This window comes from Nansenia antarctica, assembly GCF_963989245.1.
Source record: "Nansenia antarctica genome assembly, chromosome: 10".
In the NCBI taxonomy this organism is placed as follows: Eukaryota; Metazoa; Chordata; class Actinopteri; order Argentiniformes; family Microstomatidae; genus Nansenia; species Nansenia antarctica.
This window is the reverse complement of record NC_137680.1, coordinates 5015544-5029603: the sequence shown is the minus strand read 5'-3', so window position 1 is coordinate 5029603 and position 14060 is coordinate 5015544. Positions and strand designations below refer to the sequence as shown.

Genomic DNA, 14060 nt, shown 5'->3' with positions numbered 1-14060 from the left:
GAGGACAGGCCAGTGTTCTGTGAACACAAGACTCAGGCCTCATGTCTGACTCATCACTCTTAGACTTCACAGAAAGGGCATTTCACATTAATGCCATAGACCTGAACGAATCAGACAGATTATGGGGCTGGAGAATAGGATTTACTTAAATGCCAGGTCAAAAAAACATGGATTTGGGGGCGCTTAGGTGGCGTAGCGGGTTAAGCGCTGACCATGTAACCGCAGGGTCCCCGGTTCGATTCCGGCCGGGGACATATCCTGCATGTCATCCCTCCTCTCTCTCACCCATCCTTCCTGTCATAATCTATACTGTACTGTCAATAAAAAATAAAAAATATGAGTGGGACTGCCCCACTCAGAAAAAATGACTTGGATTTGAAAGAAGTTCCATGTCCTGAATTTCACACTATATAATTTCATGTCCTGAATTTCACACTAACAATATATATATTTTTCTTTCTGCCTCCTTCTCTCCCTTGCAGGACGGAGCGTCAGTGGTGTGACCTGGCGGTGTCCCTGTCCCTGCTGTCCATGTGTGAGCGCGGTCTGAAGAGACTGCAGGAGTGCTGGGAGTGCTACAGCGACAAGCTGACTGAGGCGGGCGTCTACCAGCCGCTGCTCTCCATCATGGCCAAGCTACGGCGCGGGGCCAAGCCCCAGCTCAAGGTTCGAGAAGGTTCTTGTTCTCTTGTGGGTTTTGTAGTTTGTTAGCCTTGTGTAACATTAAGACGGATGTCTATTCACTTTGTGAATAGCCCCCCAGCACTGTGTCTCCCGACACCCGCTTTTCCCCTTAAAAAAAATAAAAATGATTCGGTATTTTATCTGCCAGGATAGTTTTCCTTCTTCTGCCAATGGCCCCGGGGCTGAGCTGGATTACTCTTCCTGCTACAACTGGTGGATTGATGATTCACTTGCTTAGTCAAATGTATTGATTGTTGTAAGTCGCTTTGGAATAAGGCGTCTGCTAAATGCCAAAAATTTAACTTTGTGAAAATGGTAATGCAAGTTTTTCCTTGTTACTGATCAGGCTCGGTGTCCCTCTCTCCTCTTGCTCAGGCCCAGGTGGAGGAGTTTGAGAAGCGTCTGACGGCGGTGCACACGCGAGGGCTGGAGAACGTAGAGAGCCCCGAGGGGGAGGCAGGGGAGAACACGGAGAACACCCCTGTCGTACACAAGACCCTGCCCAGAAAAGAACGCGCAAGAACAGGGAGGAAGAGAGGTTAGTGCTCGCACAGACACACACACACACACACACACACACACACACTTTCATTTTAGCATGTGACTAAACGAGGACCATCTCTCTGTGGCTCATAGGTCAAGCAAAGCCGTCTGTATCCAGTCAGCTTGACGATAGCTTTGTGACTCCGAGACCCACCCGCAAGAAAGCTGCCAGGAGACCGGTAATCACCTTCAGCAGTGACGAAGAGGAGGACGAGGCCGAGGAGGGTGAGTCTGCACTTCAGCAGGCTAAATCAGAGGGCTCTGGTTTGGTCCTTTTTATTTTGTGTCTTTTCCAGATAGATGGTTATTCGGTTGTTAAGTCTGACGTCAAATGTGACGTTTAGCAATTTTCGGGTCCAAACCAGAAATTCCCCGCACCAGAGTACCAGTGTACTACAGCGGTAGAATGACAGTTCGATCGTTTTTTAGACTCGGATATATTCATACAACAAGGGACATAGCACTTTCCCGTTTTCCCCATATTGTCAGGGTCTTTGAAAAGCGCTATACAAATATAATTTATTATTATTATTACTGAGGCATTTCGAAGACAGCGCCTCAGCCAACTTTGGACCCGGAAACACGTCACGACTTAACAACCGAATACGCTCGGAAATTGATTTGTTATGCAGCAGCAGCAGCAGTGCTCTTGGCAACAAGACCAAAACAAGATTGAAGAGACAAATAAGTGGCTGTTCCCTCAATTAGCATTTGGGATGCCTGTCCACTGTGATTTACGTCTTGTCAACACATGATTTATTTGTAGAGCTACCGGTACATTCTAGCACTCGACTAGAGCCCACACCCTCATTACTACACACACCCTCATTACTACACACACCCTCATTACTACACACACCCTCATTACTACACACACCCTCATTACTACACACACCCTCATTACTACACACACCATCATTACTACACACACCATCATTACTACACACACCCTCATTACTACACACACCCTCATTACTACACACACCCTCATTACTACACACACCCTCATTACTACACACACCCTCATTACTACACACACCTCATTACTACACACACCCTCATTACTACACACACCTCATTACTACACACACCCTCATTACTACACACACCCTCATTACTACACACACCCTCATTACTACACACACCTCAGTTGAGTTGTCCTGAATTATACAACAGTTAGTTCCGACCAAGTAATTTGATTGGACAAGAGGCATTCCATGAGTGCTGATATACAGTATAACAGCACTGGGACATACAGTGGGGAGAACAAGTATTTGATACACTGCTGATTTTGCAGGTTTTCCCACTTAGAAAGAATGTAGAGGTCTGTAATTTTTATCGTAGGTACACTTCAACTGTGAGAGACTGAATCCCAAAAAAAAAAAAAAAAAAATCACATTGTATGACTTTTAAATAATTTATTTGCATTTTATTGTATGAAATAAGTATTTGATCACCTACCAACCAGTAATAATTCCGGCTCTCACAGACCTGTTAGTTTTTCTTTAACCCTTGTGTGATGTTCACTTTTTGGACCCTTTCGTAGTGTTCGGGTCCAGTTGACCCGGGACATCATTGGGGTTTTAAAAGCACTTGTCTTGACACGGTGCTCCTAGTCCCAAGGGTGACCCATACAAGGGGGTATACTCAGGGCGCAAGAAAGCCCCAAAATAGCCCATAATATTAAAGGGCGCCTCCTGTGGGCACAAACAGGTACTGTACCCAATAATGCACAATAGGTACTGTGTACACATTCAAAAGTGCATATCTTTTGTTCTAGTGGATCTAGGGGGCTGCCCTTTGGAGAGGCTGGAGCAGAGAATGCTTAGTAACAACCCACAAAGTGTCAGACCCCTGGGAATAGGTGGGGCCGAACGACAGCATGATGAGTAGAAGCGTTTTTACGCACATGATGCCCCTAACTTTGAAAATGCAAAATCCACTATAATAAAGACCTGGGTGTCATAAATCATACTTATCTAGGAAAAATGTTAATGAAACAATGTTTTCATTGCTGTTTATTATTTTGAATTGATATTCTCAATTGAATTTCACATTTATCTAATTATAATCAAAGCTGTAAAGAAAATACAGGTGATGAGAACAAGAATAGAAATGAAAGAACCAAACTAAGATTGTTTTTGCCAATAGCTATGAAATACATCTCTCAAAAATATCTGCAAATGCTGAATCACAAAACACGAACGGAATGTACACTGTTTTCACTGTCACTGTCGAAATACAGTATTATGTCTGAGAAATCCCAAATAATTCTGAAATACCACTGGCTACAATTGTGTGTGCATGGGTATGCCTGTCTACACAACACATGAAGCACAGAATGTGACAGTGTGTGTACCTCAAATGTACTTTTTGCAGTTGCTGCATACGTTCTGTACAGTGCAAGAACATGTAAAAATGTTTACAATGTTGCACTTCAAAGGGTAAAAAGTGCGAGAGCAGACGGCTTCTTGGCACGGGAAAGCTAGAGCAGAGGTTTGTGAGTGAGTGCGTGTCAGTGTGAGTGTGTGTATGTTTCTGTGTGTCTCTGTGCATCCGGGCCTAAATGACCCGAAGATCTTATGAAGGACATAAATGTGTTGGGGTATTGTAGGATGTGTAAAAAAAATGTTTTTTCACTTTTACATGTTTTTCATAGAAAATAAGCCAAGGCCATGGAGTTTCATATTGATCAAATGTATTCTTGTACCATTTCTCACCAAGTAAAAATGTAAAACGGGTCCGGTTGACCCGAACACCACACAAGGGTTAAGAAGCCCTCCTATTCTCCACTCATTACCTGTATTAACTGCATCTGTTTGAACTCGTTACCTTTATAAAAGACACCTCTCCACACACTCAATCAATCAGACCCCAACCTCTCCACAATGGGCAAGACCAAAGAGCTTTCTAAGGACATCAGGGACAAAATTGTAGACCTGCACAAGGCTGGGATGGGCTACAGGACAATAGGGAAGCAGCTTGGTGAGAAGGCAACAACTGTTGGCGCAATTATTAGAAAATGGAAGAAATTTAAGATGACGGTCAATCTCCCTCGGTCTGGGGCTCCATGCAAGATCTCACCTTGTGGGGCATCAATGATCATAAGAAAGGTGAGGGATCAGCCCAGAACTACACGGCAGGACCTGGTCAATGACCTGAAGAGAGCTGGGACCACAGTCTCAAAGAAAACTATCAGTAACACACTACGCCGTCAGGGATTAAAATCCTGTAGCGCACGCAAGGTCCCCCTGCTCAAGCCAGCGCATGTCCAGGCCCGTCTGAGGTTTGCCAATGATCATCTGGATGATCCAGAGGAGGAATGGGAGAAGGTCATGTGGTCTGATGAGACCAAAAATAGAGCTTTTTGGCATAAACTCCACTCGCCGTGTTTGGAGGAAGAAGAAGGATGAGTACAACCCCAAGAACACCATCCCAACCGTGAAGCATGGAGGTGGAAACATCATTCTTTGGGGATGCTTTTCTGCAAAGGGGACAGGACAAATGCACCGTATTGAGGGGAGGATGGATGGGGCCAAGTATCGCGAGATCTTGGCCAATAACCTCCTTCCCTCAGTAAGAGCATTGAAGATGGGTCGTGGCTGGGTCTTCCAGCATGACAACGACCCGAAACACACAGCCAGGGCAACTAAGGAGTGGCTCCGTAAGAAGCATCTCAAGGTCCTGGAGTGGCCTAGCCAGTCTCCAGACCTGAACCCAATAGAAAATCTTTGGAGGGAGCTGAAAGTCCGTGTTGCCCAGCGACAGCCCCGAAACCTGAAGGATCTGGAGAAGATCTGTATGGAGGAGTGGGCCCAAATCCCTGCTGCAGTGTGTGCAAACCTGGTCAAGAACTACAGGAAACGTCTGATCTCTGTAATTGCAAACAAAGGTTTCTTTACCAAATATTAAGTTCTGTTTTTCTGATGTATCAAATACTTATTTCATGCAATAAAATGTAAATTAATTACTTTAAAATCATACAATTTGATTTTCTGGATTTTTTTTTTAGATTCTGTCTCACAGTTGAAGTGTACCTATGATAAAAATTACAGACCTCTACATTCTTTCTAAGTGGGAAAACGTGCAAAATCAGCAGTGTATCAAATACTTGTTCTCCCCACTGTATGTATCACTACGAAATGACCGTTAGCTAGCCTGCAGATGTTTGTGTTCAGGTTACTAGGCAACAGTCCAGTTGCGGAACTATTTTTTCTTGACGGAGACAAAATAAATGATTAAATAAACAAACAAATCATAATCAGTTGTCACTTATTACTGTTAACTAATAAATTGCACTGTAGAACCTACGACCGAATCACAGCCGTGCTGATATTCAGTATAACACTCCCTCTCGTGTGATATTGCTTAAATAAGCATGTTCCAGACTGTTATTCGGGGAGGTAATCAGACTTCTTAAGGATAAATTCCAGAATGGATGAATAGTTTTGTTTTGTTTATCTGACTGTTAGACCTACTGTTTTACTTGTGTCTGGTCGTTTGTCTTTCACCCAATCAGACGCTGTCATGGCTGAGAGCGAGACCCCCGAGGTGACCACGCCTATCCGCCGCTCGTCCAGAGGCACGCCTATCGGCCGCTCGTCCAGACGCGCTCGCCTCCGGCACTGATCCTCCTCTCCTCCTCCTTCTTCATGTCTCTGTATGTCATGTTCTTGGTTTAACGTTCAGTTTAACGTTCAGTTTTAACGTGTTTTAAACGTTCCGTTTAACGTTCAGTTTTAACGTGTTTTAAACGTTTTATTTTTTATAAATCTTTCCTTTTTTCCCCCTGCTTTTTAAACTTCCCCCCCCATGTTTTATTTGTAACATTGCTCTAGTTAGCACTAATTGCAGTATCTTTTTGTAAGCCATAAATCAACACATTAAATAACCCATGGTTTGGTATGAACCCTGCAACCTGTCGTGCGTGTGTTCATGCGTGCGGATTTATAACCCAATTACCAAGGAATATTGAATGCCCTAGTATTCTGTGTGTTTGGACAGTAAAGTGTCACTGTGTGTTCAGGTTCATGAGTTTTCACAGCTTGTCTAGACAGGCTTACTACCCCCTTACTCCTCCACTCTCTCTCTGTCTCCCTCTCTCCCCTGTCTAATCCCTCACGTCAGTTTTCTGCCTGTCGATAGCACAATAAAACTATTCAATAGTATTCTCTGACGCCTGTTACTCTCTTTCACTTTTATTTTCAACAGAACAACATGACGGCTTGTTAGCATTTTTCGCTAAAGAAACCTGATCCACTTAGTCGTTCCCTTTGACACAGGAGCGATCCTCCTCTCCTCCTGTCATCAATCTCTTCTACCTCTTCTCGTTTCCACGGTCTCTCTCTTATTCTCTACCACACTCATTTCTCCTCCTCCTCTCCTCTTTATTCTCTGCTGCCCACGTTACTCCCCTCCTCTCACTCTGCACTGACACTGCCTCGCATTCTAGCTTCAACCCCCCCCCTCTCTCTTTTGTTGCTAATCTCTTCCCTCTCTCGCCCACCCCTCTCTCGCCCACGCCTCCCTATCTCTGTTAAATGACCGAGGAGAGTTATGTCACTCCTGTCAGAGTTATGTAAAAGAAAAAGGACACCGTCGTTGCTGACTTTGGACAAACAATGTATCATTTGGTTTGTGAAACGCTGGGTTTTATTTTTCCTTTCTAAACGCTGCTTCCTCATCTATCGGTACATTGCATACAGAAAATGTATCCAGATTCATAGTTCTGTGATTCATTTTATTCCCAGTGATGTATCATGTAATGATCCCAACTGCCAAGTCCATCCTTGTGTGTATGACGCACAATTGGGATTAGATTGGGATCATGTCTGCTTTCGATAATCTAAGTGTTGATTCTTTGAATGCCTTTGAGGTTTCTGTGTGTGTTAGAGTGTGTGTGGGATTGTGTCCAGACTGCTGGTGTCGTTGCAGAGAGGCTGCAGGGGGCACAGAGTAGCAGATGGTACAGGCAGACTGTAACTCACAACAGAGAGTGGGGGGGGTGAGGCCAACAGACACGCACAGGGAAGAGAGCGGTGGGTGGGGGGCAACAGACACGCACAGGGAAGGGGGGGGGGGGGAGAGGCCAACAGACACGCACAGGGAAGAGAGCGGGGGGGTGGGGGGCAACAGACACACACAGGGAAGAGAGCGGGGGGGGGGGGGGGGGCAACAGACACGCACAGGGAAGAGAGCGGGGGGGGCGGCGCAACAGACACACACAGGGAAGGGGGGGGGGGAAGAGGCCAACAGACACGCACAGGGAAGAGAGCGGGGGGGGTGGGGGGCAACAGACACGCACAGGGAAGAGAGCGGGGGGGGTGGGGGGCAACAGACACGCACAGGGAAGAGAGCGGGGGGGGTGGGGGGCAACAGACACGCACAGGGAAGAGAGCGGGGGGGTGGGGGGCAACAGACACGCACAGGGAAGAGAGCGGGGGGGGGGTGGGGGCAACAGACACGCACGGGGAAGAGAGTGGGGGGGGAGGCCAACAGAGAGACACAGGGGAGAGAGCGGGGGGGCAACAGACACACAGGGGAGAGAGGGGGGGGTGGGGGGCAACAGACACACAGGGGAGAGAGGGGGGGAGGCCAACAGGGGAGAGGCCAACAGACACACAGGAGAGAGAGGGGGGCGGAGGCCAACAGACACACAGGAGAGAGAGGGGGGGAGGCCAACAGACACACAGGAGAGAGAGGGGGGGAGGCCAACAGACACACAGGAGAGAGAGGGGGGGAGGCCAACAGACACACAGGAGAGAGAGGGGGGGAGGCCCACAGACACACAGGAGAGAGAGGGGGGGAGGCCCACAGACACACAGGAGAGAGAGGGGGGGAGGCCCACAGACACAGGGGAGAGAGAGGGGGGGAGGCAAACAGGGGAGAGGCCAACAGACACAGGGAAGAGAGAGGGGGGGAGGCCAACAGACACACAGGGGAGAGGGAGAGGCCAACAGACACACAGGAGAGAGAGGGGGGGAGGCCCACAGACACACAGGAGAGAGAGGGGGAGGCCAACAGACACACAGGAGAGAGGGGGGGGAGGCCCACAGACACACAGGAGAGAGGGGGGGGAGGCCAACAGACACACAGGAGAGAGAGGGGGGGAGGCCCACAGACACACAGGAGAGAGAGGGGGGGGAGGCCAACAGACACAGGGAAGAGAGGGGGGGGAGGCCAACAGACACACAGGAGAGAGAGGGGGGGGAGGCCAACAGACACAGGGAAGAGAGAGGGGGGAGGCCAACAGACACAGGGAAGAGAGAGGGGGGGGAGGCCAACAGACACACAGGAGAGAGAGGGGGGGGAGGCCAACAGACACAGGGAAGAGAGGGGGGGGAGGCCAACAGACACACAGGGGAGAGAGAGGGGGCGGAGGCCAACAGACACACAGGGGAGAGGGAGAGAGACCAACAGACACACAGGGGAGAGGGAGAGAGACCAACAGACACACTGGGGAGAGGGAGAGAGACCAACAGACACACTGGGGAGAGGGAGAGAGGCCAACAGACACACAGGGGAGAGGGAGAGAGACCAACAGACACACTGGGGAGAGAGGGGGGAGAAGCCAACAGACACACTCAGGAGAGAGGGGATGGGGCAACAGACACGCAGGGGAGAGAGGTCACCACACACAGGGGAGGGGGAGCCAACAGACACAGACACACACAGGGGAGGGGGAGCCAACAGACACACACAGAGGAACTGGAGAGAGCAACAGACACAGGGGAGAGAGAGTTCACCAGATAAACATACACACGGGAGAGAGACTGTGTGTCACGACTAACACATCCAACATGGCAGGCCAGGGATGGACAAGACACACTGCTAGTTGGGTCAGGCAGGGGTGACAGGATAACCAGACAGGTGGACAGACAGAGAGAGAGAGAGAGACTCATGAGACCCACACAGAGAAAGGGAATGAGATATACCCACAGTACAAAACTGGATTTAAAATCTCCAATGGCCCTCTCCCAACCGCTGTGCGTCTGCCCTTTGACTCCGGCCACTATGACATCATTGTGTTCTGAGCAGGGGAAGATACGTCCACGGCAACTCCTGGTCACCTTGGAAATGAAAAGCACTTTTTTTTTTTTCTCCTAATGCTATGACATCATCCTAATGGCAAAGGAGTGGGTGGGGGAGAGGGGGACAGATAGTTGGCAGTATAAACGGCCTGCATCATCTCAGCTGATACACTAACATTAAACCCACTGCCAAGTGAACAAAGACGCAAGACGCAAGACAAACTCATCCTTTCAATAGCATCACCGAGAGAGAGAGAGAGAGAGAGAAAGGAGGGACAGAGGGCGAGATAGTGATGCTTTCAGCGTGTGCCAAAAAGTGAGAGGTAGCTGAGAGAGAGAGAGTGTGTGTGAGAGGAAGAGATGGAACATAGCCTGTGAGATTAAGTAGACGGAGAACCAAAGCTTTGGACAAGAAGAACAGGAGAGGTGAGCAATTTCTTTCTTTCTTCTTTATTTCTTCCACTCATTTAGTGCCGGGATGAGAGCTGATGCTACAAGATACAGGTGGGGATTTCAGGTAGATCTGACGCAGAGGAATAGGGAATTTGTAACTGTGGAACCCAATAAGAAGGTCACGGGTTGTTTTCAATGGGTAAAAACGAACAAAAGAAGAGTATTCATAATTGTATTCTCATGTTATCATCCGTTTACCATGTGGATTTGCAAGTAACCACTTTGCAATAATGCCGTTTGACTGAAGATTTTAGAATGTAGTGATACTGTAATGTAAATGTGTTATTGAAAATGTGTATATTTGTAGTTAATGTCTCTTTATCAGTCATATATCTGTATATAAGCATTTATTATGTTACCATTGTTCATGAATATAACCGTAGTATATACCTGTTGCACAGTGTTAGACATCAATTCATCATCATCATTCGTCATTCCTTGTTGACTCTGATTGAAATACTTATTTCATGTGCAAAGCATCTGTCAGAGTTCAGAGGGTCCCCTTCAGGGACAATAAAATTAATCTCATCATATCGTAACATAAAGGTCACATTTCAGTCAAATTGAGAATATCTGATTTCATTGTATAGTTTGAGAACTTTGAATTTAGACATATTTAGTATGTCATATAATGATAATCTTGTAGAATCTAGAATTGCAGATGTAGAAATGTAAAATTGCATTTACAGTTGTTTCTCTTGGAGCTCCACCTAGTTTAGTATTGGTCAGTTCCCTGTGCGGTTTTCAGATAAACTTGAATAGTTTTCTCCTGACATCAACCATATCAATGGTCCTGTCTCTATTTGATGCATGTATGAGTATATGTAGTGGCATTGATGATACATATTCTATATCGCCTGTAAACATAACGTGACGTTAGAATTATAAGGTTCTATCTCCATTTTTGGTCAAAATTGAGTTTTTTTACATAATCTGATCCATTAGGTGTTTATTAATGCCTGTGTGGTGTTATTTCTAAAATGTTGACATTTTTGAGTTAGTAATTAATCAAATACAAAGGTTCCATCTCACAAAACATAATGGAATGTAAAAACTTTGACGCTCAATATCTCTGAACTACCCTAAACGGAGACAGAACCTTATCATTCTAAGCTCACGATAAACATATAACATATATATGTAATACGGTAATATGGTGTAATGGTAATATCTTTGTGTGGTTTCTGTAGTCGTGTCCAGCCGTTGTCCCCTGCGTTGCTGCTGCTGCACCCGGCCCTCGTCACTACCATGCTGTACCCAGCGCTGCTCTGTGGCACCCTGCTCCTGCTGGCCCCCCTGGGGCACACTGAGGGGCGCGCCCTGCACCCCTCCCCCAACGCTGTCCAGGTATAGAGGGAGAGGGGGGGTGCAGAGGAGAGTGAGGAAGCGGTAAAACAGGGGAGAAACAGGCAGAGAGGGAGGGAGGGAGAGGGGGGCAGGGGAGAAGTGAGGGGAGAGTGGGGAGGGGGAGAGAGAGAGGGAGACAGAATGGTAAACGTTGATTAAAGTGTGCAATGTCACGTTTCTTTTTTTTTCTCTAGTTTGTTGAGCAATTTCTGGAACGCTACAATGACCTTTTGACCCTCGATGACCTGGAGAATCTGGCGGGCAGCCAACCGGAGGAGCCCTCGGCTTTCACTTCTGGGGTCAAGGTAGCCGAGTACCCCAAATGGGTCGACCTACCGGCACAGAGTGACAGCAACTGGCTCCGCCTTCTGAAGGGGGCTCTGGCCAATCAGAAGCGAGCAGCACCGGACAGGTCACGAAGGGGGTGGAACCGAGGATGCTTCGGCCTTAAATTGGACCGCATCGGATCTATGAGCGGACTGGGCTGCTAGTGTAAGAGAGAGGAAGAGACTGATGATGTCCCTCAAGGGATAGGAGCCAGACAGACACACACAGACACACACACACACACACTCAAGAATGCACATACACACTGTCAAATCGAAACACATATAGTACTGCGTCTACACATGCACACGCAGGCACATCAAATAGAAATAGAAATGCAATGCATAGAAGAATGTTCATGTGAGTACAGAGGATGTCTACATGTAGTGTGTGTACTTGCTGTATTGCTAATTTGGTTCCATCAACCAAATGCATTACTGTGTATGTACTGTATGTATCCTGGCTGTTGAAAGGGTAGCTGTAGTTGTACCTTTCTAAGTATTACATCAAGCTGTTTATTCTGTTATGATCTGTTATTTTATGTCTTTAAATGTTGTTTTTACAGTGAACTTGCACTTTATCTTAATGAAAACTAAGTATTTAAAGGTTTACATTTCTGGACTAATATTGTTAAACTCCTGTAGAAATAGTTTTGTTCTTGCATGTTTATTGGACATGAATATTTGACAAACAAGAAGATATCTGTGATTTCAGTAGTTTGTTTCTGGTCTTTGTTGTTTTTACATACATGTACATACATATTTGGCATGAATAAATGTACACTGAAACCATTGCGTTTGTGTTGTGTTTTGTTGATTCTTCTTAAGTCCTGAAAGCTTTCACTGTGAGATCTGTCCTCAAATCCCCCTCCACACACCCAATTAGTTGATATTGAATGTAATATGAATCGGAATTCATGCCTTTCCACTCAAATTAGTGATTCAATTTCTCACAGCAGATATTCTTAACTCTGTTACCACGGGAGCTTTATTAAATCTGCCAAGTGGTGCATTGAGACTAGGGAGCATTGAGACAAGAAGGGTGCATTGAGACAGACAAGGGTGCATTGAGACAGACATGGGTGCATTGAGACAAGGGTGCATTGAGACTAGGGAGCATTGAGACAGACATGGGTGCATTGAGACAGACAAGGGTGCATTGAGACAGACATGGGTGCATTGAGACAAGGATGCATTGAGACAAGGAGGGTGCATTGAGACATGGGTGCATTGAGACAGACAAGGGTGCATTGAGACATGGGTACATTGAGACATGGGAGCATTGAGACAAGGGTACATTGAGACATGGGTACATTGAGACATGGGTACATTGAGACAAGGGTACATTGAGACATGGGTACATTGAGACATGGGTGCATTGAGACATGGGTACATTGAGACATGGGTGCATTGGGACATGGTGCATTGAGACAAGGGTACATTGAGACAAGGGTACATTGAGACAAGAAGGGTGCATTGAGACAAGGGTGCATTGAGACATGGGTACATTGAGACATGGGTGCATTGAGACAAGGGTACATTGGGACATGGTGCATTGAGACATGGGTACATTGGGACATGGTGCATTGAGACATGGGTGCATTGGGACATGGTGCATTGAGACATGGGTGCATTGGGACATGGGTACATTGGGACATGGTGCATTGAGACATGGGTACATTGAGACAAGGGTACATTGAGACAAGGGTACATTGAGACAAGAAGGGTGCATTGAGACAAGAAGGGTACATTGAGACATGGGTGCATTGGGACATGGTGCATTGAGACAAGAAGGGTGCATTGAGACAAGGGTACATTGAGACATGGGTACATTGAGACATGGGTGCATTGGGACAAGGGTGCATTGAGACATTTCTTCCCAAGATCTAAATTAACCGCTTCCATCACACAGTGTCTGTGGGCGACCAGATTATGGCTGGCTTTTCACTACTCTGCTGTTCACTAATGAAGATACACTCATGTCTCCAAATATTGATGTCACTCTGCTAGTCTACAGTCTCACATAGAGAGGGAATTTAAATAGAGGTGTACTCTACTCTATGTTCATGTACTGACAAATAGAACATCATTTTCCACTGGTAAAATACTGTTTCCAGACGGCTGTGTACCAACTGGCAAAGAACACCTACATCGATATATCCGTCCAGAAGGGCGGTGTGTCAGGAATGCCAGGATGTCTGGAGCATACCGGCGTGGTGACGCAGCTCATTCGGGAGGCCCGAGAGAACAAAGGCAACCTGTCAGTGTTGTGGCTTGACCTGGCAAATGCATTCGGCTCCATTCCACACAAGCTGGTTCAGTTCACTTTGACGAAGCATCATGTCCCCAGCAGGTGTAGAGACCTCATCGCTGATTACTACAGCAATTTCAGGATGAGGGTCTCTTCGGGAGCAATAACATCCAGTTGGCACAAGGTGGAGATCGGTATCATCACAGGGTGCACTATCTCTGTGACACTGTTCTCCCTAGCCATGAACATGCTTACCAAGTCTGCTGAGCCAGAGTGCAGAGGGCCCCGAACGAATTCCGGACAACGGCAACCACCCATCAGGGCATTCATGGATGACCTCACAGTCACGACAGAATCAGTCCCAGGCTGCCGGTGGATTCTGAAGGTTTTTGACTGCTCTCTGAGAGAGCCAATATCCATCCAGTC

The 14060-nt window shown here is 46.9% G+C and overlaps 2 protein-coding genes across 2 annotated transcripts in view; both read left to right on the top strand.

Annotated features, from left to right (window-relative positions):
- The window catches only part of ncapd2 (non-SMC condensin I complex, subunit D2), a gene marked incomplete at its 5' end in the record, with an annotated part of 45372 nt that extends 39327 nt beyond the window's left edge, over positions 1–6045 (top strand). The window contains 4 exons of the mRNA XM_080539991.1: positions 483–666; positions 1060–1222; positions 1321–1452; positions 5747–6045. Coding sequence (XP_080396117.1) covers positions 483–666; positions 1060–1222; positions 1321–1452; positions 5747–5856 — 589 coding nt within the window. The 3' untranslated portion in view covers positions 5857–6045. The remainder of the gene's footprint in view (positions 1–482; positions 667–1059; positions 1223–1320; positions 1453–5746) is intronic.
- Positions 6046–10958: 4913 nt separating this feature from the next.
- nppcl (natriuretic peptide C-like) lies at positions 10959–11548 on the top strand (the record flags this gene model as incomplete). The annotated part of the gene is made up of 2 exons (XM_080540144.1): positions 10959–11057; positions 11252–11548. 2 exons carry the CDS (start codon positions 10959–10961, stop codon positions 11546–11548), a joined length of 396 nt encoding a protein of 131 aa, XP_080396270.1.
- Positions 11549–14060: the final 2512 nt, after the last annotated feature.